The sequence below is a fragment of the Armigeres subalbatus genome, chromosome 2, assembly GCF_024139115.2.
Source record: "Armigeres subalbatus isolate Guangzhou_Male chromosome 2, GZ_Asu_2, whole genome shotgun sequence".
NCBI classification, from domain to species: Eukaryota; Metazoa; Arthropoda; class Insecta; order Diptera; family Culicidae; genus Armigeres; species Armigeres subalbatus.
Window position 1 is genome coordinate 72,077,594 of NC_085140.1, and position 26,087 is coordinate 72,103,680.

General features: G+C 38.8%; 2 protein-coding genes across 6 annotated transcripts in view; one reads left to right on the forward strand and one right to left on the reverse strand.

Annotated features, from left to right (window-relative positions):
- Nucleotides 1-26,087, reverse strand: part of LOC134209028 (monocarboxylate transporter 9) — a 145,089-nt gene that overhangs the window by 44,630 nt on the left and 74,372 nt on the right. The window contains exon 1 of one of the 5 annotated variants that reach the window (XM_062685010.1): nucleotides 10,298-10,663. The exons of the other annotated variants lie outside the window; for them this stretch is intronic. The gene's annotated coding sequence lies outside the window, so the exon portion shown is untranslated. Of the gene's footprint in view, nucleotides 1-10,297; nucleotides 10,664-26,087 lie in introns of those variants that run through there. 5 annotated transcript variants of the gene reach the window in all.
- On the forward strand, nucleotides 18,666-20,531 carry LOC134214531 (uncharacterized). Its single transcript, XM_062693892.1, has 2 exons — nucleotides 18,666-19,763; nucleotides 19,829-20,531. The coding sequence occupies exons 1-2, from the start codon at nucleotides 18,985-18,987 to the stop codon at nucleotides 20,379-20,381; spliced, it is 1,332 nt and encodes a 443-aa protein (XP_062549876.1). The 5' UTR covers nucleotides 18,666-18,984; the 3' UTR covers nucleotides 20,382-20,531.

The window sequence follows — 26,087 nt, forward strand, 5'->3', positions numbered from 1 at the left end:
CTAATGACATTTACGTTGAAAAGGCCTATTGTAAAACGACTGTTGAACGAAATTTCGTAACCTCTCTACCTTCAAGTCGATACTGGCATAAGGGCCAAAAGTCATCTAACCAAATCCTATTAAGCCGAATTGAACGTGTATCCGAAACTGTTATCAGGTCAAAAATGGTTTGACTAAAAATGTATTTTTACCGAAAACGACATACAGCCGGAATGGACATTCAGCCAAACTGGTAATTTGGCCGAAAAAAATCGTTTAACCGAATAGATCATTTAACCATTTTACCATTACCATTTTTTAAAATTCCGTTTGGTAGGAATGGTAATTTGGACCCGAAAATGTCCTTCCTGCAAAATAACCCTTCTGACCGAACGGCATTTTCTGCCAAATGACCTATTCGGATAAACGTCTTTTTTGGCAAAATGATCAATTTATCCGAACGACAGTTTTCAAAGAAGGTTGCAGAAAGGACATTTAAGGACCAAATGGCTCTTTCTGCCAAATGCCATTTTTTACCAAACGGCATTTTTGGCCAATTTATGATGATGTATATTCGGTCAAACGACTTTTTCATCCAGAACGGCATTTTCAGCCAAATGACCTGTTAGGGTAAACAACTTTTTACAAGTCCGTCCAAATTTTCCTTTTGGCTGTACATCGTTTTTAGCCAAACTACATTTTCGATCAAACCAGTTTTGATCTGATAACTGTTTCCGTGAATCGTTTTGCTAAATGCCCAAAACCTGGCTAGATGTCTTTTGGCCTGAAGTCCAGTATCAACTTGAAAATAGAGAGGCCACGGAATTTTGTTCAATGGTCATTTGACAAAAAGACCATTTTGCCAAACAAGTGGCCATTTCTGACCATATTACACGACCAAATGACATTTTTGGCCAAATGGCCCATTCTGTCAAAAAACTATTTCTGTCTTGATTAATTTCGATTGGGGAAGCCAACGTTAAAGCATCTCTTTCATTAGTCACAATTTCCTGTGTGAATTTAAAAAAATACTCAACAGAGACTCAATAGGAACTTTCCGTGAATATTCCGAATATTTTCCTGTAGAAATTTGGAACAACTTCCCGTAAAAACTCTAAAGAGATTCTCATGTAAATCCCAAACAATTTTCCTTGGCAATTCCAAAGAGTTCTTGAAACTTGAGAGTATTTCCCGTGGAAAATCTGAAAATAATTTTTAAATTAATATTCTGGAAAAACTTGAAGAATTTCTGGGGAAGTTCATCAATTTTTTGAGGCGAAGTTCAAAAGATTCTCCCGTTATTATCGTGAAAATATCCAAAATGACCAATTCAGCCGAACGACACTTTCGACCGAATGTCCTTTTGATCAAATTACCCTTTCGACCAAACGACTATTCCGGCCGAAGACAAGTTCACGATTTTTTCAGCATGAAAACATAATGAGAGCATATAGAATATTTTGATTTTGACATCAATTTGATTCATAATTTGTTTTCAAATATGTATAAATCATCATGATTGATTATATATTATGATCTCATGTTGCTGTAGATTACTAAATTGAATGATATGACATCAAACTGTGTAAGTGCATCGGAAACCAACATCAAATTTAGTTTTCGATTTGCTCTCATCGACAGCAGAAATAGTTTTTGATTTGATGTCACAGTAAGATAATTCTGCTATACGTTTTGCTATTTTAACCGTTAAAACGACCAAAAAGATATCAAATTAAGTAAACATAATCGATGATTTCACAACATTAAAACAAGTTATAGATTTGCTCCATAGATAGTGGAATATATGGAATATAACAACTTTCAGCCTTGTGACTTTCTGCCGAATAACTCTTTGCTGCTCAAAAATTCAATTTCAAACAGATTTTTTATATTTCAACGGGAACTCCTTCGCAATTTTCACGTTTAGTTTTTACGGAGAGCTCTTCGAAGTTTTAACAAGATATTGCATGGAATTTTTATGAAAATAATTGGTATCTTCACGAAAAATTCTCTGGAGTTTCAACGTAATGTTGTAAAGATTTATCAGGAATGTATACGGAAAATCCAATGAATCTTAGGAGTTTCCACTGAAAATTTGATTCGGCGTGGAAAATTATATATCAGCGGCGTGACAAATTTTAAACGGCGGCGCGCCGATGCAAACATGTCGGCGGCGTGCCAAAAACTGTGGGCGGCGGCGGCGTGGCGCGGCGACGCACACCTTTATCGCCAAGTCGTTCTGTACCTAGTCAGCCCACCTCGCTCGCTGCGCTCCACTCCGTCTCGTACCTGCCGCATCGGAAGCGAGCACCATCTTTGCAGGGTTGCTGTCCGGTATTCTTGCAACAAGCCCTGCCCATCGTACCCTTCCGGCGTTTATGCAGGTTAGGCGAAAAAAGTGTCAAAATAAGAAAAACCGAAATATTACACATGTTGATGGAACATTCAACATTTTGGCGAGGAAATACGCCATAATGGAACTAGCCTACAATGTACTACGCGTCTCCATGCACTTTCCGTATCACAATTCTGATTCGCCGACGCGTGGTGCGTTGTTCCCTAAGAGCTGCCAGCTAAAAGGCGTTTTGCCTCATGAGTTTTCCGGCAACAAAATATCACCACTTTTTGGAATTGTTAATATTATCAATATGATTAAGATTTTCTACAATTTCAAGATGACATCAGCTAGCTTGAGGAGGCAGCAGGGACTATGTCCAAGGACTTGAGGCGACCACTCCCCAGGCCATCTGCGAGTTGTGGTGCCTGCCTAGGATTAGACCTGTGCGCTGATTGAGAATTTACCGGCGGCGGCGTGATAGATCATTTTCAGCCAGCGGCGGCGTCACGCCGTTGATTACATGTCAACAACACAAATATAAGAATTATTATCGGCCATGTTCAATAAAAGTTCATATCTGGCTTTTAGTGTTCTATGCATGTTTGAAGGCATGCCAGGGATTTTCCATGGTGAAACCATGATAAATAATCAGTATTTTAACGATGCGCTTCGTTAATTTGTTATTATTTGGAATTTTTCAAGTTTAATTATACTTTCGGAATAATTTCAATGAATAACCACTTTGTTTGATCAAATAATCGAAACATTACTCTCAAAACTTATTAGGATGACCAATTTCACCGTTCAAAAGGTGAAACATAAATATGCATGCAATTTCGATTATGAAATTCATTATTTTTTTCATATCGGCGGCATTTTTTCGAAAAAAAAACTTTGATTGCATAAAATATGCCTCTATATAACCATTACTCCAGAACTGGCCCTATCTTGCCATTTCAAACAACTAGAGGTTTTATCTTGGCCTTTCTCAAGACCATGTTACGACTAGCAAGTTTTATCTTGGCCAAACTGAAAGCTTGGTAGTTTTATATATAATGACAACATGACAACGTAGACAGATATAAAAAACCCGGATTAATCCACCTAGCGGCGATGATGCCTTTCTCATGCATCATCAAATGTGCTGAAAAAATCACATAAGAAAGGTCAAAAAAGCACTTTAGGGGAATAGATCGAATATTTTCTATCATTTTGCATGTTTTTGCAATAATTACTATGCGTTCCCACCATTCTTTATTTTTTTTTTCGATTTCGAATTTTTTGTTTTTTCAATAATTTCGAAATGCAATGTCCGATCGGGCCAATTTTCAATAGCAAACAATGGGACCGTATTCCCCTTCGAGTAATGCTAAGTTCCAAAAAGTGTGTCTACAAAATTTGTACACATACACACACACATACAGACATCACCTCGATTCGTCGAACTGAGTCGATCGGTATACAACACTATAGGTCTCCGGGCCTTCTATCAAAAGTTGTTTTTTGGAGTAGTCCTATAGCTTTTCGGTACAACTTTGTTGTACGAGAAAGGCAAAAATCATAAACAAATTTTTTCAGCCCTCGGTGTCGCATGCAAGTACTTTTAAAAGTAAGTATTTCAATTGAATAGCATATAGTGACAATTGTTAAATGGTATACCTTGTACCATAAAAGTGTTATACTCGTGTTAAATTGGCAAAGCATTTATGGATTAAATCATTTTTTTCATACCCCTCATTAGCAAATGCTGCTGAATAGTTTTTTCGACGACTTAAATATATAAGAGAATTGCTCCTGGATTTCATCTCATGGCTTCGATGTTCATCCCATTTAAAGCAGAGCAATAGAAAGGTATTTGATTTTGATTTGTGATTTTTTTCAGCAGAAGTACGCATGTTGACAAAAAGAAGCTACGAAATTGGTGCCGCATTTATTTGCTTCCCGATAAGATGAATGTATGTTCAGTGAGAGAGATGGATATCGGAACAATTCCCCTCTACGTAATTCACGACATAAAAAAATGCTAATGTTTTTTTTCATTTTCGACTGAAATCGAAATGAAAAGACTTCCGTGGGTCAAAAAATTTGTACTGTATTTGAAATTTGGTTTCTATCCATATTAGTAGTTTAAAGCTTCGTATTCCTATGCAGGTCTTCTTCAGTATTAAAGGTTATATGTGGGTTTTATACATCAGGAATCTACGAAGCTTGGCAGCTCTTATAAGTCTTGTTCAAAACCAACATATAACTTAACTGCTGGCTTTATGTCCATTTTTTAGTTCTGAGGAGGAACACAGGAGCATTATAGAATCTAAAGAGCTGTGGTTTTATATTGGAATTCAAAACAAAGTTCTCAAGTACTCTTGCGGATCTAATTAAATGACAATTATATAAAACCAAAATAAAACTTTAAGCATTTCTACATGCCGTAATAAAACCTCTATAAAACTAGCATAAATCTTCGAAGCATTGCGATTGTTAATTGGGTTGGGTGTGGGTCGGCGTGAGCTGATTTCAAAAGTCAAAAATTGTACGGAGTTTTTTCGTAAGTTCCTCAATGAGTTCCTTGGGAAGTTCACCAAAAAATCTCCGAAAGCTCCTCCAGGAATTCCTCCGGAAGTTCCTCCAGGAATTCCTCCAGAAGTTCCTCCGGGAATTTCTCTATAAGTTTCTCCACGAATTCCTCTAGAACCCAACAAACATTGGAAGCTGATTGAACACTTATTCAACCAAAAACAATCTTCTTAAGCCAAAAAGTTAACTTATTGATCTAAAATTGTTTGTTGAGAAGTTTCTCCAAGATTTCCTTCGAAATTTTCTCCAAGAATTCCTCCGGAATTTCCTCCAAAAAATCATCCGGAAGCTCCTGCAGGACTTCATCCGGAAATTCCTTCAGGAATTCTCCTGGAAGTCCTCCAGAAATTCATCCTGAAGTTCCTGCAGAAATTCATCCGGAAGTTCCTCTGAAAATTCTTCAGGAGTACCTTAGGGAATTCTTCCAAGAGTTCCTCAAGGAATTCTTTCAAGAGGGAATTTCTCCGCAAGTTTATCCAGGAATTTATTCGCAAGTTCTTCCAGGAGTTTCTCCAGAAGTTCTTCCACGAGTGTCTCCGGAAGTTCCTTTAAGAGTGTCTCTGGAAGTTCTTTCAGGAGTGTCTCCGAAAGCTACTCCGGCAGTGCCTCAAGGAGTTCCTCCGGAAGTTCCTTCAGAAGTTCCTCCGGAAGTGCCTCCAGGAGTTTCTCTCGAAGTTCCATCAGGAATTCCTCCGGAAGTTTCTCCAGGAAGCTCTCCGGAAGTTCTTCCAGGAATTCCTCAGGAAGTTCCTCAAGGTATTCCTCCGGAAGTTCCTCCAGGAACGACTCCAGAAGTTCCTTCAGAATGTTTTTCCGGAAATTTTGAAATTTGTTGGGAAGTTGCTCTAAGAGTTCTTCGCTGAATTCCTACAAAATATCACTCAAAATTCCTCATGAAGTTTCTTCAAGAATTTCTTATGAATTTTTCTTCAGGAATTTCTTCGGAAGCTACTCAGGGAGATCGTTCGGAAGTCTCTCAGTTAGTTCCTTCGGAGATTCCTGCAAACAATTTTCCGGGAGATCCTGGATCCAAATTCCCTTTCAAAATTTCTGTGGAGTCCAGAAACGTCCAGCGTCTCTTGAAGATGGCTGTAGAGATATTCGATCCGCCATTGGAAGCACCGCAACCGCTGCACTAGGCACGGTGCCCCCGGATCAGAGAAACGACTGGTTTGACGGCGAATGTGAGCAGTTAGTTGAGAAGAAGAATGCAGCATGGGCGAGATTGCTGCAACACCGCACGTGGGCGAACGAGGCACGATAAAAACGGGCGCGGAACTGACAAAACTCGATTTTTCGGAGGAAAAAGCGCCAGCAGGAAGATCGTGACCGTGAAGAGACGGAGGAACGGAGGTATTGCAGAAATGCCGCGAATACAACATGCGCACACATCATCTATTCATCGACTTCAAAGCCGCATATGATACAATCGATCGGGACCAGCTATGGCAGCTAATGCACGAAAACGGATTTCCGGATAAACTGATGCGGTTGATCAAGACGACGATGGATCGAGTGATGTGCGTAGTTCGAGTTTCAGGGGCATTCTCGAGTCCCTTCGAAACGCGCAGAGGGTTATGGCAAGGGATGGTCTTTCGTGTCTGCTATTCAACATCGCTTTGGAGGGAGCAATACGAAGGGCAGGGATTGACACGAGTGGTACGATTTTCACAAAGTCCGTCCAGTTATTTGATTTCGCCGACGACATTGATGTTATGGTACGTAACTTTGAGAGGATGGAGGAAGCCTACATCAGACTGAAAAGCGAAGCTAAACAGATTGGACTAGTCATCAACACGTTGAAGACGAAGTACATGATAGGAAGAGGCTCAAGAGAGGACAACGTAAGGTGACGAAATCGAGGTGGTTGAAGAATTCGTGTACTTGGGCTCACTGGTGACCTCCGATAACGATACCAGCAGAGAAATTCGGAGACGCATCATGGCAGGAAATCGTACGTACTTTGGACTCCGCAAAACGCTTCGATCGAATAGAGTTCGCCGCCGTACCAAACTGACTATCTACAAAACGCTTATTAGACCGGTAGTCCTCTACGGACACGGGACCTGGACGATGCTCGTGGAGGACCAACGCGCACTGGGAGTTTTCGAAAGGAAAGTGCTGCGTACCATCTATGGTGGAGTGCAGACGGCGGACGGTACGTGAAGGAGGCGAATGAACCACGAGTTGCATCAGTTGCTAATAAAATAAATTATAAATCAGCTAGCTATATTGTTTAACTGCTGCATGAGGCAATACCTGGCAAACCTACAAAAATCGACACAACTAAGACAATAAAAACAGTCTTCGCTTTGCTAGGGCATATTGCTCCCCTTTGCCCTACTATGCACATCTATTATTCTTCCATTTACCTCCACTAATTAATTTTTATGTATATCAAACAGATACGAATTTCATTTTCTACTTGAAAACTTTTTCAGTGTTTTGGTCGATCGGGACCAAAAAGAAGAAGAACTTCAGAAGAACTTCAGTGTTTTGGTTTTGGTATCGATGAGTCGATGACCTTATAAGCAGGAGGTCGTGGGTTCAATTCCAGACTCGTCCCTTTCCTACTTTGTATTTCTATCTTAGTTCTTTCTGTGCTTTACGTTGTACCAAAACGATCCCACACAATCCCAAAACCTCCCGTGGCACCTATGACTCATAGGCTATGAGAGGTCGTAGAGTTCTCTGCTTCTTTCTTAAGTAGGTGTCAAACTAACCATCCTTCCCCTTCCTCGGCATTCGCAAGGACGTGGCCAGGACAGATCCCGACTATTGGAGAATGCATTACTTCCATCTAAGAGATAGTGATTAGTCCCAAATCAATATCTGTGGTAACGGATGAAAGTGATGCTACTCTCATACAATAGTCTTGGCTTGTATCACCTACGAATTTGTGCGAATTGCTCAATGCTAATGCTAATGTTAAATGGATAACTCATCGAACAAGCTTAACCATTTTGGACTATTCTCTCTAGTTTCTGCAATGAGCAAAGAAAAATTAAACTCGACAAAATTTAGGAAAAATTAAATCTCTCCTAAAGCCAGAATGAAACGTAAACGCCATTGTGACATCAAATATTGACGTTTCGGACGGCTTTTCTTCTTGCAAAACCATCCACAATTTTGGGAATGTATCGGATGTTGAGAACCAACGATTAAGTAAAGAATTATCACTTTTAGGATCATTAAACTGATCCTCAAAATCACAATTATAATGCTTACATGTGCATTTGCTACTCGAGTTCTCGGTAATCGACCAGAATCAGCGAAATTGCACAATGAGTCAACAGAAAACGGCGCACTAGTGTAAATCAATTATTCTAACTGTGCTAGTTTCACTGACTCAATGATTACAAAGATCAATAACGAAATCAGTTATTTAAATAACCTCTGCGTCTCTACAAAGATAACCACAAATAAACAAGTTTCATTGGATAGACATCACTGTTAAATGGGATAGTAATAACTCATTTAATTACAAGTGAAGAAACACCACTGAAAATATCCAAATAATTTTCTAATCATCACAGGAAAGTTGAATTTTTTTATGACCCGGTGGTATCGTAGTTACATAGACATCTTAAATTTCCTTTCTTTTTACTGTATTATTTTATTCCCTAACCTCGACCAAACCGCGAGTGTTTCGGTACCCCAAAACTAACCGTAAGTATAAGAATCATAAACTGAAAAAAATATGATTTTGGCTCCGTAACGCTTCACGGCAAATGCGCCTACCAAATGAACGAAAGATTTAAAAACATCTGTTTTCAGTTCAGTTCTATTAGGGTATCTGTTCCTATATCAATAACAATAAGCCAATGCGCATATGAAATGCATTTATTTCTCACCCAATAATCAAGAAACATGAGAATAATTATGCTCGGCTCACGTCATTTTTAATTGATAACAATTTGGTAATTTCAAAAATGAAATTGTTATCACATTATAGAAGTATTTAGCTAAAAAACATCATCACTGCCATGCACCAATTTCAATAACATTCAAAAAAAAGTTAAACCTATGCCTGTACCTACATCAATAATACTGTTTCCAACATAAAATACGCACACTATTACTTGTGTGTATACGTAACGATATGATTGCAGTGATGCCGAATTCTTCAATGTTTTGTATTTGAGTTGAAATATAATTACAAAATTCCAGTTTTCGTTGTAGTTTTCCAACTTATCAGTCTAACTTTATGTTTGTCATAGCTTATCTCTTCGATATACCTTGTTTTACAAACATAAGAGTTGAATTTCACAGTAAAAGTTCATTCAAGCATTTTTGAAATAAAAATCTAGGTCGGCAACCCTTGCCGATGCTGCAAGCCATGTAAATAGTTTGGAATACGGACAAGAATAATTTAGACGTTGTTCGAAATAAACCTATATCAAACTATAGGAAATCGCGTTAGTTTTTCAAATATGATTATATTTATAGTGAAATTGTGATGTGCTCTATGTGTTGTGAAGTGTATTTTGAAAGGATTCATTCGTTTTAGCTTGAAATTGAGTGGAAAACAACGGCGTGAAATGAGATGAATCTGCCAGTAGCAATCGAGCAGTGCATCAAATCAACAGTTCAGAGGTAGGAAAATGAAAATGAATGTGTTTTATAATTTTGTTTTTAATAATTTGAGTCTTGTGAACTAAAACATTACTCAAACGGAATTTTAAATAATATTCCAAACATTGGAGAAGGTGGTCTATTCATTATTGTGTACATACGATGTGAGAAATTGTAATCAAATTGATTTTTTATTTGGTTTATCGACGGTTGAGATTAATATACGGGCTGTTTTTAATATGGGAACAGATACCCTATATAGATTTGTAAAGTTATTCCACTTAAAAAAAATCACTAACATGCTGTTGGCTTTCAAAATTCCACCCTTTGATCACAGCAGATTCAAATCAATGTCAACCTACCGGCAATTTATAAATTATATTGCAATTGGAAACAAATCTACACTTTTAAAATGTGATTATCATTATACGTATTCACCACCTAATTAATCTTCAATCTGTTGTTGTGGCCATGAGTATGTTGATTATACCGTTATTTACAGTTACATTTACATATTTTAAATGGTACCGATTCGCATATTTTTTATATGTAATGCATGTTTTATGTTTTCGAACGATGAAATCTTTTAATTCATTCCTCTCAAACTAGACAAATTTGCTTTCGATTTGCTAAAAAATCTCATCATTTATGTTCATCTTTCTACAAAATTAAAAGTTATGGAATGCTTTCAACAAAACAAGAACTCATAATGAAAATTTTATTGGTGAGAACATTTGCCTTGGCAACGCGTCGCTTTATCAGCATCATGCAAATAGTACGTTTTTATTATATTTAAGATGTCGGCTGGACGAGGGAGCCATCTGTACCTACCGGACCCACACTCTGGCACAGATACCCATGGTGATTGAGTCTTCATCACCATCGCACCACGAGCAAAAAATCTCCGAATCGAGCACTTATTAGAACAACCCGTGAATATGACAAGGCAAGTCCCGCTCTGCTGCTGGTGGCACATTATTATATCACTTCACGTCACGTCAATATCACAACACATCAATCGCCGTAATTATCCAACTCGGCAAGCCTCGTTGGATAAATGTACGACCCGTTCCGAGAAACTAGCGTTCTGCAACTAATTTCACAATTAACTATACCGATAGTTTGCCGGCAAAGATCAACGAAACACTGTAATTTGTGATCCCTTCACCTGAACTGTCGCACTTCTGAGCAGTCTGGCCGAATGTGCTGAGAGGAGCTCGGATGTGATTACGGTTGAGATGAAATATATAAATTAATGGTATGCAATGTGGGATTTATTTCCATACCGATACGAGATGAAACGAAATACGGAAAATGGAGGCATGGCACTGATGAAACAAAAATAAAATTTAAGGATTTTTCTTTCTGTTACTCAAATATTCATGAGGGGATTTGTTCTGTTTCCTCATGAATTGAAAATGATCTTTTATTTCTATAGTGACAGTGCAAAATAGTGTGATCAGCACACAATTCAAAGTAGGGGACCACTCAGCTGAATAGCAGATAGCAATATTTGCATTACAGAAATTTAAATAGTCGTTATTCCATCAGTAACAAGCTTGCATATGATTAGAAGAAGCAGCACACGGTGATTACCACGAATTCAACAGTTTTCATTTCTAAGCCTGTCTTAACAAATAAATGAGAATCTTCTTCTTCATCTTCTTTTAAATATTTCTATGTCACAATCGGAACAGTTAATTATACAAAACAACGTCAGAAAAAATAATTTCAATATAGGATTCCGCGAAATGTGGTTTCGCAACTTCCGGAAAGAAATCATTTAAAATATCGTACACCTCTAATATTATTATGTATACGAAGAACCATCCGTCGTCGTGATAAGACGACCGTATCTTATGTGAGTTACGTTTCACAAAGTACACTTTCTGTGCCATGAATTGGTCTGCGTTCCTTATTGGGATCAGACACTCTTCGCGCCAAGTTAATTAAATAAAGTTGTGTGAAAAACTGTGGATGTCATTATCAACAGAGTTAATAGTTCATTTCAGCTTCGAGGATGCAAACAGTGAATCAGATGTTTGTTTCCAATTGCATTGAAAGAATACAAATGGAAGATGTGTAATACGTATAATCAAGGCTCGAAACAACGTTATCATCGCAGGATTAATGATTATTTTATCCAAATTGTGAACTGATAAAGCACCATAGTCTAAGCCTAGCTATTCGTTGATATCTCTTTTTATTAAACCTTCAACATTTGTCTTTTATTTTTAAAGGTACCTACTAACTGCTTTTTTATCTTTTAGCAGCTGCAAGAAGATAAAAATGATAAATTATAACAAGGGCCCATGCACATGATGTCATGCTCTGTAAGGTATTTGTGCATGAACCCAAAGGTTGTTTATTTTTTTATACGAAGTGAAGGAAACAGAAATAACTATGTACCTATATGCAAAATGTGAACATGTCTAAGTTCTACATCCTTCAAGCACTTTCACTTTTCAGAAAAGTACTGATACGAGTATTATAGGTAAGAACTATGTGTTGTGCACTTCCAATTAGAAAATTGCCAATAAAGAAATCAGGGCAGAAGCAATAAATAAATATTTAATTTCCAAAAAAAATGCAAAATTTCCATCAATAATTAAAAATTTTGCACAAGACAAAATATATCAACACTTTCAAAAGCTGAAATTGCAAATAAATTGTATAAAATTGTTAAAATTGTATAAAACTTTATTCAATATTAGCAATAATCAATTGAAAAAAATAGATATTGTATATATTAAAAACTTTCACAAAAACCCAACTTAATTCATCGAAAAGTGATACTGCCTTTCTCGCATTTAGCCAACCATTTTCTTAATAATTCGTCGCAAAATTCAGTAGTGATCTACAAGGCCTTGCCACCTTTCGAATGCAACTTGTTGCGAGAAAATCGGTTAAGGATTACTATATGAAAAGTAGTCTAATGTTTTACTTAGCTTTTGTGCACACACATACACACACAGATACACACATACATCGAGCTATCGCTATCGACACCTCGAGGCATGGCAGAGGAGAGTAGAGTGAGCATCCAAGTCAGCCTCACGTGGCATGTTAGAGGTGAGCACCCAAGTCAGACTCACATGGTATGTCAAGAAGTGAGAACCTAAGTAAGTCCCACATGGTATGTCAGCATGTGTCAAGAGGAGTGGCAGGGTGTGCTAGAGTGAGGACCCAAATAAGTCTCAGATTGGTATACTAGAGCGTGAATCAAGTGGTAGGGTGAGCATCCAAGTTAGTCTCACATGGTGCGTAAAGGGTGAGCACCTAAGTTAGACTCACATGGTATGTCAGTGGTGAGTATCCAAGTAAGACTCATATGGTGCGTCGAAAAGAGTGTCAGGATGTGTCAGAGGGTATGTTAGAGAGAGCCAAAGTAAGCCTCGTACAGGATGAGTGCCTGTGTGAGCGTGAATGAGCGAGAACATTAAGTACTGCCTATCTCCCAGAAGACATGAACACTTCCAGCACTGGAAGGCAGTTCCTAGGGGAACCAGGATATTAGTAGAGAGGGTAACTCAAGTAACCTTCCATGCGTTGCTTGGGTGGGTTTAGTGGGTCCGGCGTACCGTCAACCCCACTCTCTGAGCGATAATTTCAAGTGTCTATTTGCAGATTTGCCTTCATCCCTCTATAAAAAAATGAAAAATGAATCAATAAGAAAATTTCCATAAAAGAATATAAAAAAGCAAGCAAGGGTGCTTTTCATGGAAAATGTATTTAATTTTATTGCTTTTTTCTATTTTTTTAATGAGAATTTTATATTTTTTAAAAAATTTTCTTTCTTTTTGATATTTTATGAAAAGTTTTTAATTAAAAACAAAAATATTTTGAAAAAAAAATGCTTTGGAAATTTTGTATTTTTTTTTCTATTTTTTTGATTTCTTTACGGAAAAATCTTCTTCTATAATTGTAATTTTTATTTTTCATAGTGCTAATATATTTTTGTTTTGCGCGATTTTTCGACGTAGAATTACGTCCTTCGGTAAGATAGGGGGGTCATTCCAAAGTTTCAAATTTGGGACCGTCACGAAAAGAGGTCAGAAAGTTATCCGTGTAAAGTAAGCCGTTTTTCAACGGATTCAGAAGATTATGGTATGAGTCGATCAGTAAACACTCTAAGACTCTATAGAACTATTGTAAACAATTGATGCAATGCATTTAACTATTGAACAAATCAATTTCGTTACTCAATGTTGAAATTGCACTTTAACAGTAACAACTTCTTGTGAAAACCATAAATAATAGTTTTCTTTTGAAATATCAGTGGAAATTCCCAAAGATTTCACATTGGAATTTGGCCGAATATGTCATTTGTTGGGCCGAAAACCAATGTCGTTTGGATGAACTGGCCAGATTTCAGAAAAAATGAACATGTTGACATTTTCGGACGTATGATCCTTCAGGTCAAATGCCAATTTTGAAAGAATCCGACGTTTTCGGACAAAACGAGCCAAACGAAATCTTCTGCCAAATGATCTGTTGACCGTATGTCCTTTTTGGCCGTATGTAGGTCGGTTTCAGGGTAATAACATATTCGGTCCAATCATTTTCACATGGGACTCGGCTAAATGACTTTCAGCTCATCGTGATATTCAGCCAAATGGCTCTCGAACAAATGGCTTTCCGCCGAATGACTTTCTGCCAATCGACGATAAGGGCCGTTTTGCCGAAATTCTTTGGATGAAAAACATTCGGCCGAAGGCCACAAGGCCGAAAGTTGTTTTGATGAATATGCCATTAGGCCAAAAGCCATCTGGCCGAATTAGACAACTGTTTTTTGGGCAAAACAGTCGTTTGTCCGATTAGGTCATTTGTCCGAAAATGCAGTTTAGCTGAAAGCGCCATTTGGCCGAAAAATTCGTTTGGTTTTTCCTTCGGCCGAAAAAAATGTTTGGATGAATAGGTCGCTTGGCAGGAAGGGCCATTTAACCGAACGAGCATATTAGTCATCCGACCAAACATTTTCCGCCAAATTGGCCCGGCATTTTCGGCCACATAACCTATTCAGCCAAACGACCTGTTAAGGCAAACGGCTTTTTCGGCCAAATTATCAGTTCGGCCGTATGACGCTCCCGGCCATATGATGCTTTCGGCCTAACCGTTTTCGATCGTATAACCATTTCGGCCAAACGTTCAATTCTGCCAAATGGAATTCGGCTAGATCAGCGGTTCTCAACCTGAAAAGTTTTTAGTAACCTCATATTTTTTTTCTGTAAATCAAAAATCATAAGATAGGGTAAACTGAGGTAAAAAGCACCCTGGGACAAAACAACCTTTTGGTGTTCATGGCGGTGTTTCAGACCTTTTTTTTGAGAATGATTACTGTTGGTTTGGAAGTTCGCGATCCGAACTACATGCTATGTAGTAAAAACTCTAGAAAAACTACCGAAAATATCTTCAAAAATCCCAAAGGGTTTGCCGAGCCTCTTGAAGGGAGTTTTCCAATCCTCTTGGAAGGCGGGATGGAAAGTACGTCTCTGAGCCTCTTGAAAGTAGGCTTCCAAGCCTACGCTATAAGACCTCTGTGCTTCCAAATAGTTTTGGTTTTGGTTTGGTTGTTTCGGAAACATAATTTCCCAACTGTCATTGTTTTCGAAACTCCACTTAAATGACATTGCTTTGAAAGCCAAATTCGATACAAGACAGAGAGCAGTTGGATGCACACTTTTGGAAGCTCGTTGGAAAACTGGCTCCCACTGGATAGAGCATTGGTTCTGAAATTCATCTTGCGAATCGTCAAATTTTGTGCCTCTTGAAAGGAGTTTTCCGAGCATTTTGAAAGGAAAGATTCCAAGCCTCTAGAAAACAAGCTTCCTGGCATCTTGAAGAAGGCTTCCAGCCTCTTAAAGGAGGCTTCCGAACCGCCTTAAAGAAGGCTTTCGAGCCTCTTCAAAATAGACTTCCGAACCTATTAAAAGTAGGCTGACGAGACTCTTGAAAGGAGGCTTCCGGGTCTCTTGAAAGCAGATTTCCGGGTCGCTTGAAAAAAGGCTTCCAGGCCTCTTGAAGGGTTGAATTCAATCTTTTGAAAGGAGGGTTCCAAGCCTCTTCAAAGGAGATTTCCAATCCTCTTGAAAGGAGGCTTCCGAGCCTCTTAAAAGTAAGGAAGTTTCCGGGCTTGAAAGCTTAAAAGGAGTCTTCCGGCCTTCGAACTGCTTGGAAGGCTTCCGAGAGGGGTAGAAGAATGCTTCCGAGCCTCTTAAAAGGAGGCTTCCGAGCCTCTTGAAAGGAGGCCATCGAGCTGCTAGGAAGAAGGCTTCCGAAAAGCATAGCAGGATGCTTCTAATCATCTTGCAACGAAGCAACCGAGATTTTCCGATAAAAAATCCTTAATGCCTCTCAAAGAGACGCTTCCGAACCTTTATATTCTTGATGTTAGTTCAGAAGCATATTTTTAACATTTTGTTTCGAACAGGTAGATTGCATTGATTTCTTTTTTTAAATTTGCTCATTCGACGTTTTGTCCGTTTTATCTTTTGTTCCTACATTGTGCTGGATGTGGAGGGCAGGATTCAATTGACTTTACTCATCGCAATAAATATTATGTACAAGCCAAAGTTTTGAACTAAAAAATACACAATTATCAAAACTTCATCTATAAGTTTTGATTGGAATTGTAATACGTCCGCTTCGTGTACAGCAGTACAACTTCGACTCACACAATCTTTCCGACTCCGGTCAACTTTATGGCGGAAAACGACGCAGATAAACATGGTGCCAATTCCACATACCTCACCTTTGCTATCTATATTACCTTCTATCACTGCTTCTCTAATCTGGTGTATAGTCCAGGTGGCTAGTACGTCAGTTGAATAGTGCTAGGCTTGGTGGAGGTCTTAGGTTCAATTCTCGTATTCGGCCAAATCTTTTTGTAAACCTATAAGGTTGGCGAAGTGTACAAAGAAACGTTCCTCGATGTGAGTTTAAAAATAGATTCTAGACACAAACACATACCTAGTTCTTTTTTCTCGTGACCAGAGACTTAATGCAATGGCTTGCTATATTGACTTATGGTCACTCCTGACAGAATCCATGTTTCAAAGTGCTCACGTTTTCGGGGGCACACCATTCGATACGGAGGAGGCGGACAACTGTCATTTTTGTTGATTCAGCTTTGCTGCGTCGGAGCATGCGTGAAAAAATAAAAATGACAGTTGTGCGTTGCTTCCGTATCGAGTGGTGTGCCCCAAAAACGCGAGCACTTCGAAACTTGGATTCTATCAGGAGTGACCTTAATGCAATCTGTGCATGGAATTCATGAAAGATTGTCATAAAATCATGCATTCTCTGGTTGGTTGCAGGGATACATGTACCCAGGGCCAAAAACCGCTGGGATAGATGACTTTCGGCTGAAATTTAAAAAATGAAGAATTTTAGTGGAAATTTTGGAAAGTTTCCCTGAATAATTTTACATAGAAGTTGAACGAAAATCCGTGCAAGCTCCGTGCAATTTCTCGTGAAAATTTCAGATTTCAGAAGAAAACTCCTCAGAGCTTTCCGCTGGTATTCCAAATGTCGGTTTGAAATTTTGAAGAACCTCTTGAGGTAATTTACGTTTAAGTTTGGAACGATTTTAAAATTTTCCCTGAGCAATTCCAAATATTTTCAATTGGAAATTCCATAGATTTTGACTTAGAAATTCCAAACAATGTTCTTTGGGAATTCGAAATATTGTGTCTGGGAAATCTAAAGAGATTTGCTTGGAAAATTTTAAGGATTGCTAGTGGAACCGTCAATGAATTTACAGTGGAAATACTCCGTGGAAAATCCGGAAAAAAATCGGAATTAATAATTTGAGAAAACTTGTTAAAATTTCATGAGATAGTTCATTCATTTTTTCCAGTGATATTCCAAATATTTTCCCTTTAAGGCATTAGAAAAAATTCGGAAAGAAAAACCCTAAAGAAGCAAAAGCATTAAAAAAAAACCGCTACGTCGATTGTCGCTGCCGGCGACAAAAACTTACAGAAATAACCTATTCTTCTTCTTCGAGCTATTGAATCCAAATGAAGCTTGGCCTGTTTTTTAGCAACTCAATAACAACGCTTTTTAAATTAAATTCCTCTTATTTGTGAATGGAGCGTAACCCTCTCTCCTGAAAAACATGATGTAGGTATATTGAATTCCTAAAGTTTATTTTTAGACTCTCATTGTTACATCAAGCTCATTTTAATTTTCCAAATCTCCAACCAGTCCGTAATGACCCATTTCCGTTTACTCCTGCGGCGTTTCTCTCGCAAGGGGTCAACAATTAGGGCAGAAATGAGACATTGCTTGCCATCGGACTGGCGCCACCAGATCGGTGCCAAATCGGTCACAAGAAACCAGCGCCATTAGCAGACTCCACCCGCCGTGTCTGCTTTAGTTCAATCCTTTATCCAAAGTGGCGTCAGACAGGCGCCAAAAGTCGAACAAAAAGTAGTCGGTGCTGTGTCAAAAGGGACTAACAGCAAAACTATCGAAAAGAAAAAAACAGTAAAACCTTTAAAAGTATTCTTAACTAAGATTCCAAGACAAGCTCGAAACCCAATGATGAGAGTTTTCTTTTGGAAAACTACACTCTAAAGCAGAGATTCTCAATCTGAGGTACATGTACCCCTAGAAGTACCATCGCAGGCCATAGGGACTAACTGAGACAAGTATGACTGATGGTGGATGTTGTGTTATAATTCCGCATCAAATTGACATCTCTAAATTAAAAAAAATAGATCTTAAATGGGTAACATGTGACTTAACTTTGTGAAACGGAAAAAAGTGTTGGAATTATCAAAAAATGCGTATTTTATGTACCATGCGTCTCCATAAACAATAATATCGACATCGAGCGAACAATTAATTAGTTTTAGGTTGTGGAACAACAATTACTCAAATGCATTATGGCTTTAATATTCAAAAAATAGAGATTTTCTCGTGAATATACATTTAAAGCAGAATTTGAAATTCATGAATTTTATAATCTTTACAAATTTCACATATTTAAAAATAATGATTTTTTTTGTAACCGTTTGACATACCACCTATTAAATGTGAACGATAAAAGAAAAATTTCGCATGCACTTCGTACGAAAAGTACCACTCTCGAGTAAGAAAGTACCATTAGTTTGCTTCCCCGCAGCTCAACAATAGTGATTCATGATCTGTTATCCATCCTCTAAACACTCTCCATTTCCACCAGCTGATAGCCCCCCTCCACCGATGGAAAACCCACCCGATCTGCATGACATCATCGCAGTCCGTAAATAGTATTCGTGATCCTTACGATACGGACGGATGCTCCCCAATGTGTACGCTTGCGCCAAAAACTGCCACACGCCGGTCTCGTGTCTACTGGTAGCATAGATCGATACATATGTGGAGTGCATTCGCGAAAACGCATCGTGCCACGAGTTGCAACAACAAGATGCATCCATTCAGAAATGGGAAACCTTGGTGTGCCAGCTGTTGCAGCCATTGCGGAAACGGCAGCGTCCAGTTAGATTTGGGCAGCTTCCCGCTGTAGATAGATGACAATGGAGATTGAAGTGCAAGGTGGTGATATTGAAATGATTCCTACCGATGGCGACAACATTGGCGAAGTGGAAAATATTATAAATACACCAACGTCATCGGCTGTCAACAGAGAGGTTGTTCGGCTATCGATAATGGCGCTGTTTCTGGCTGGCTTCAGGCGTGACCCATACCCGTGGATGGAAAACACGGACCACGCCGAAACTGCGGAAGGTGAAGTTGGCATCGATTTCCATCCGGATTTGTATCTGGCGCAGACAATTGGACCCACGTTAATTGCACTGTTAATTACGTGCAACGTTAGAGTGAGCAATGTAAGAGAGCTGCTTAGCATCGTCCACCCACCGGTTTGCCTTTGGTATGCACTGGGATGCATCATGGGCTACCTTCGAGATGTGTTGCCTGTATGTGGTTTCGCATTGGAATTGCTGCATGATGCTAAGGTGACGCTGTACTATTATCAGATCATGATCTACAGTTCAAGCAGCGACAGAAGCGGTTCAATCGTCTTAGGGGCAATGGCACAATGCCTAGGCAATGCACTAATAGAGTGGATGAATTACGATATGCAACAGGTGTGGACCAATTCCAAATACTTCATGGATTTGATCGTTGCAATGGTGCATTACATCATGTTTTATCCCCGAGAATCTTGGAATAATTCGCTGAAGGATTGTTTTGAAGAAAGCAATCGTTACGCTTTCCGTGAGTTCATAGGAGTAGCAGTTTTTGGAGTTATAATGCTCTCTTCGATCAACAGTGTCTTGTTGCAATGGTGAATTTTCTTGTACCGCTGCGATTTCGTTATTTATATTTCAAAATTATTCTTCCTTGTTTCAGGTTGATAAGCGGCAAAGATGAGCCCCAAAAACCATTCCTGCCCAGGTTGGTCGCCTTCGACAGCAACGATTACGTCTGGTTCACACTAGTCAATGTGGTAATCCCCGTTGGTCTACAAACCATAGTGACGTGGTTCAACCCAGGCAAGCAATGGATTGTCTCGTTTACAGCCAACTTCGCTGCCCTGAGTGTGTGTCTGACCAATACTCACATGAAGTACAGTTTCTACATCATGCTGGCAACAATCACAATGACATCTTTCACATTCGGCAAAGCACTAGCACAGTTGGTGGAAGTATGTCCAAGGAATAAGATTATTCTGCTGCCGGCAGCTGTATTCGTGGGCGCACACATGACGATGTACCTCTTCGGTGCATTACTGAGGATACTCCCGAAGGCCTTGAAGGCGCAAAATATCGTACTGATTGGCGTGTGCGTTGTCAACGGGGTATACGCTGTGGCGTTGGTGGTCGCCAACGAGTTGCTGGTCACCGATTCCTCTAGAATAGGAAGGAGAAGGATCCGGCGCATTATACGGACAATTGATCTGTAGAGCTGTGTTGTTGTTTGGATGTGTGTTAGATAAAAAGAAGCGCGCAAATAGTATGTGTTCATTGTTAATAGCGTTAGCTTTTCCACAATTAATAAGTAGTCAAGTGTAATTGATAAATATATTGAATGTTTCCTATTGCAATAAACAATATTTTACCTAACCCGTAAGTGCGATTATGCAGGGATACTTCCTTTGGTGGGATAGGAGGGTCATTCCAAAGTTTCAAATTAGAGACCTTCAAGAAAAGTGATCAGGAAATACGATCCCGAGTAACATTCGGGTATTATAATAATTTTATATAAGTCTTGTAGAGCAAATAATAATTTCCATGACCCTTATAAAACCGAAAATGTTACTTATTAAGGAAACATTTCCGGGAAATTCTATAGGAAAAGGATAATATTAGCATATGTGGATGATTGATCATCTGTCATGACATAAAGTTACTTAATGAAACAACTACAACCCTGATGCACCTATACGTATTTGTTGGACTTGATATTCATCCATGTAAAACGGAGTTACTGATTAGAAGTTAGAAATCTACGGAATCAGCCGTTGAAGACTTCTTCAACATCGAAAATATAAATATTAAGGTACTCCCATTATCAGATATTTGGCTACCCATTAAACATCAATCCTAAGTCGCCAATGTAAAGAGAAGATTTCTCCAGGGAACAAAAGTCGAAAAAATTGTCCTTTTATGTCTACAAAAGAAAAACAAATCAGCATGATCGATTGCCGGGAAAATTTACGTAAAGTTGTTTTCGGACTTCATGCCACTACTCTCACTACTCGGGATAGGAAAACTCTTCGACATTTCTAACGCAAAATAATTCAAGAATGGTACCTACCTAAGGCGTGCGACGGTACTGAAATCATGTCCTAATGATTTAATATTCCCATATTCCCATGCTTGAAACTTAATATGCACAGAATGCTTAAGATCGTTTTCAAAAAATAGCCCTCTTAGCCCTCTCTATAAAACAAAATAGCCCCTCCTAGGAGAAAGTTAGTTAGCAGTGATATAAATTTTCAACATATAGCATACCGTGGGGCATCGAAATCCGTACACTTAAGCACCTTAGTATATGAAAAAGTCATTAGAAAATAGGAATCGAATGTAAATAAAACGTTTGTCATTGACACAGGAGCATGAAGGCTTCTACTTTTGAAGTGTTTTACATTTACTCATTAAAAACTAAGAAAAACATGATAAAATAATGAATAAAATCAACTACACCTGAATAGCTGTACGGATTTCGAATCAAAGGATCAAAATCCGTACAGCTATTTTCTAGCTAAATATTTAAACTGAAGCAGTTCGATTGACTAAACTACCACTGTAAATAGTTCAAAACGCACCTTGAGAAGCGATCCCTTCGATTTGTATTATTTGTATTGTATGTAATGTTTCGCAATTATCAATTGAAACACAATTACTTTTAGTGCAATTATGCTCTACCCGAAAACTAAATGGCGGCAGAAACTACGCGTTTGGTGGGTGGCGATTTGTTTTTCATTTTTTTTTTGTTTAAATTTCAAAGCCTTCTTTCCATTTTAATGCCCTAAAAGCTTACTGTCAAGTATCTGACTGAACAGGATAGGATAAATTATTCTTAAATTAATTACCTTTAACCCTCCTTAATTTATTGATATCTCATGGAGTGTACGAATTTCGGTGCTGTACGGATTTCGGTCCCCGACGGTAATGAATTACTGAAAAAGCTTGAAAACAAAAGAGTTAACTCCCTTATTTTACCCTATCATAATGAAATGAGTGTAAGACAAATGAGCCATCAGCATCCGAGAAGGATTCTCATCAGAATCTGAGAAGGATTCTAATCAAAATCCGAGAGGAATTCACATCACACGCTTAAAATCAATAACACAGAGATATGTTTGCTTCACACAAAACGGACCTAATGCAGAACATCCCCTAGATAAGCGACAGTTACACAGCCACAAAAGTAGCTCGTGTGGTTTTGTTGAAGCTTTGATTTCAATATTTTCAACAGTATTTGGTTCCTCATGAAACAAGGAATCTGTACAAACGTTTACATGTTGAAAAGGACCGTTATCACGACCGTACGAGGCATTTTTGTGCCTGTGTAACTGTCGCTCATCTAGGGGATGTGCTGCATTAGGTCCGTTTTGTGTGAAGCAAACACATCTCTGTGTTATTGATTTTAAGCGTGCAGAATTCTCCTCTCTTTCAGAGAATTCTCATTGGAATCTTTAAAGAATTCTTTTCAGAATCATCGAAGTATTCCAACCGAAATTCAGAGGTATTCACACTGGATTCTGTTCGGTATCGTTGAGGAATAACCTTGGGAATCTAAAGGGGATACCCTTCATAAACCATGGAGGATTTGCTTCAGAATCTCTCGTTGATTTGCTTCGGAATTCCTCCGGAATCGTTCGGAGATTTGTTTCGGAATCCCTTGACGATGTGTTTCAGAATCCTTCGAGGATTTGCTTCGGAATCCCTTGAAGATTTAATTCGGAGTCTCTAGACGTTTTGCCTCGGAATCCCTCAATGATTTGCTTCAGAATCCCTAGACGAATCGCTTCGGAATCATTCGACGATTCGCTTCGGAATACATCGACGGTTTGCTTCGGAATTCTACAAAGATTTAGTTCGGAGTCCCTCGACGATTCACTTCGGAATCATTTGACGATTTGCTTTGAAATCCTTCAATGATTTGCTTCGGGAATTCCTCATCGATTTGCTTCAATATCCTTGAAGGATTTCCTTCGGAGTTGTTGGAGGATTCTTTTCGAACTCTCTGGAGGATTAAGTCCCTCGACGATTTGCTTCGGGATCCCTCGACAGATAGCTTCGGAATCCTTCGACGATTTGCTTCTACATCCCCGGAACATTGCCAACGAAATCCCTGGTACTTTCACGTTGGAATTCCTGGAGGATTTGTGACGGAATCTCTGAAACATTCCCATCGGAATTCCTGGAATATTATATTCCCATCGGAATTCCTGAAGAATTCAATTCGGAATCTCAAGAAGATTCTCATTGAAATCCCTGAAACATTCTATGGAGCATTCCCGTTTGAATGCCTGGAACATTCCCGTTGTAATCCCTGGAATATTCCCTTTGAATTCCTGAAATATTCCCGTCGGAATCCCTGGAGGATTCCCGTCGACATCCCGGGAGGATTTGAAATCAATGGAACATTCCCTTCGGACTCCCTGGTGGATTGCCTTCACAATAATCCTTGTAGATTCCCGTCGGAATCCCTGGAGCATTGCCGTCGGAATCACTAAAGGATTCTTATCGAAATCCTCGGAGTATTATCATCGAAATCCTTGGGGGATTTCCGTTGGAATCCTTGGAGGAATGTTGCATTATATTTTTTAATCGTTTTGATATATACTCAAAACTCTTTTTACGGCACTTTTTTATACGTCACTTCGTTTTACGGCCCTCTTTTTACGGCCAAGAATTTCAAGCAATATTGTCATCAAAAATAAACCCAGGTCATAGAAGGCCAACCAAACCCAAAGAACTAAGTAGCCGTTTTGCATCTGAAACATTTGCCTTCAACAAGTGTTCCATTCCAGGTCATCCAAAAATTCCCTGGAGTCTACACACGTAACCAACACCTTAAGATCTACACACATAACCAACAAGATGATATCGCTTTTAAAAACTGGTTCATGTCCTATTTTATCCTTAAAACAAAATAGAATGTCTCCAAGAATTTCCTGTTTCAGGTCCTCCATAAATTCCCTGGAGTATAGGCGTTAAAGTTTACACGCGTAACCAAAGGAATGATATCTTTGTTCATATGCAGGAACCAAAATGGATACGCCTTCAATAACCATTTAATGTCATCCAAGAATTCCCTGGAGCATAGGTGTTAAGGTCTACACGCGTAACCAAAGGGCAGTTATCTTTTTTTTAATTGCTCAAATCCTATTCGATCTAGTGAACCAAATTGGATACGCCTTCAATAGCTGTTCCTTTCCAGTTCATTCAAGAGCTCCCTGGAGTTTTTGGACTTTAGGTTTACATGCGCCAACAAAGGGTTAGGGGCAAGCCAGAGTAAACGCGACGAGCGATGCGAAGCGACACACGCAAAAGAATAACAATCATTATCAACAGGCTGTCAAATTGCACTGTCGCGTCGCGTCGTATCGCACGTCGCGTTTACTCTAGCTTACCCCTTATTCTCTCTATTCTTCTATTCATTCTTCCGAATCAAATTTGATATGCCTTTAATAAATGTTTTAGCCCAGGTCATTCAAGAATTTTCTGGAGTATAGGCCTTGAGGTCTACAGGATCTATGTCACCAAATGGGATACGCCGTCAATAACTATTCTGTTTCAGGCCATCCAAGAATTCCTTGGAGTATAAGCACTAAGGTCTACGCGTTTAACCAAAGGACTGTTATCTTTTTTTGAAAATGGTTCATGCCCTATTTTATCTATTTAATCAGATTAGATATGCCTTCAATAGCTGTTCCTTTCCCCAGGTCATCCAAGAATTCCCTGGAGTATAGGCCTACGCGTTACTAGATGGCTTATATAGGGGGAGATCCCCCAATGGCGGACACATAAGCCATTTAACGAAAATCTTACGAACTATACGGATTATGTTAACTGGTATACCATATACACAAAATATGATCATTGATGAATCATACAAACTATACATGAGCATTTGAACACGTTTTGCGACAATGTATTTTAATGATGAATTTTGGTGGAAAATTTCACCTTTCAGAAAAACGTAAGGTACACCGGGGCAAGTTGAAACGGAAGCTGTAATTTAGGTAGGAAATGACCGAAAGCTCTGATAATTTTTTTCAACAAACTACTTCCCTAAACGCACCCTAGTACCGGACACTTTTGCATCATGTTCAAATATAGCGAAGTTGCTATTATATGAGTAGAGACATCATTTAGAATAGCAATATTTTTCACTTGCTTTTAGTTGTGGATATTAAAATGTGTTAATAGAGCTTATTCGACTCTCTACATCCTACATCCTACATCCTACTTCGAATTCTCACCTTTTATCAATGCCATCTTAAAATTTTTGTTCTACTTATTTCTGTGGCTTCCTGATACTTTAGCAAGAAGAAGCAATTAAATTGAAGTAAGTTTAACAAAACAGGTGCAAAAATGACTATTTGCTTACATAAGAATCTCACTGTCCGGACAGCTGGGGGACAGCTGCCGGATAGACGAAATTGATTTTGCACCACAATTACATAACATATCTAACAAATCATGATCGTTATTCAAAATATGGCTGATATTGACCATCTCTACATGATTAGAATGCTTCCGATCGAATTTGATCTTGTTGAATAAAACCTTCTAAAGTAAGGTAAAACAAGAAAATTTTGACCATTTTTTTCAATCCCACATTTTGAACAAAGCCTTCAACCTAAAGATCAATTTTTTCCTACAGGTAAAGGACTTTGAAATAGCTTTCCTTTGCACTACATTAGATGGTGGAAGGACCTCTGCAAATATCGTTTTGAGAAGTGTCCGGTGTTGGGAGGTGTCCGGCGCTGGGGGATCTCCCCCTACTTTTAAATAGCTCCTGCTCTATTTGATCCATGAAATCAAATTGGATACGCCTTCAATAACCTTGCGTTTCAGGCAATCAAACAATTCCCTGGACTGTAGGCCTTGAAAACCACTCACGTAACCAAAAATATGTTATCTCTTTTTGA

Bases quoted from the DNA above. Each gene is read 5' to 3' on its own strand.
- LOC134214531 (XM_062693892.1), top strand. From the start codon at position 18,985: ATGACAATGGAGATTGAAGTGCAAGGTGGTGATATTGAAATGATTCCT. The intron at 19,764-19,828 runs GTGAATTTTCTT...TCCTTGTTTCAG, and splicing joins AACAGTGTCTTGTTGCAATG to GTTGATAAGCGGCAAAGATG.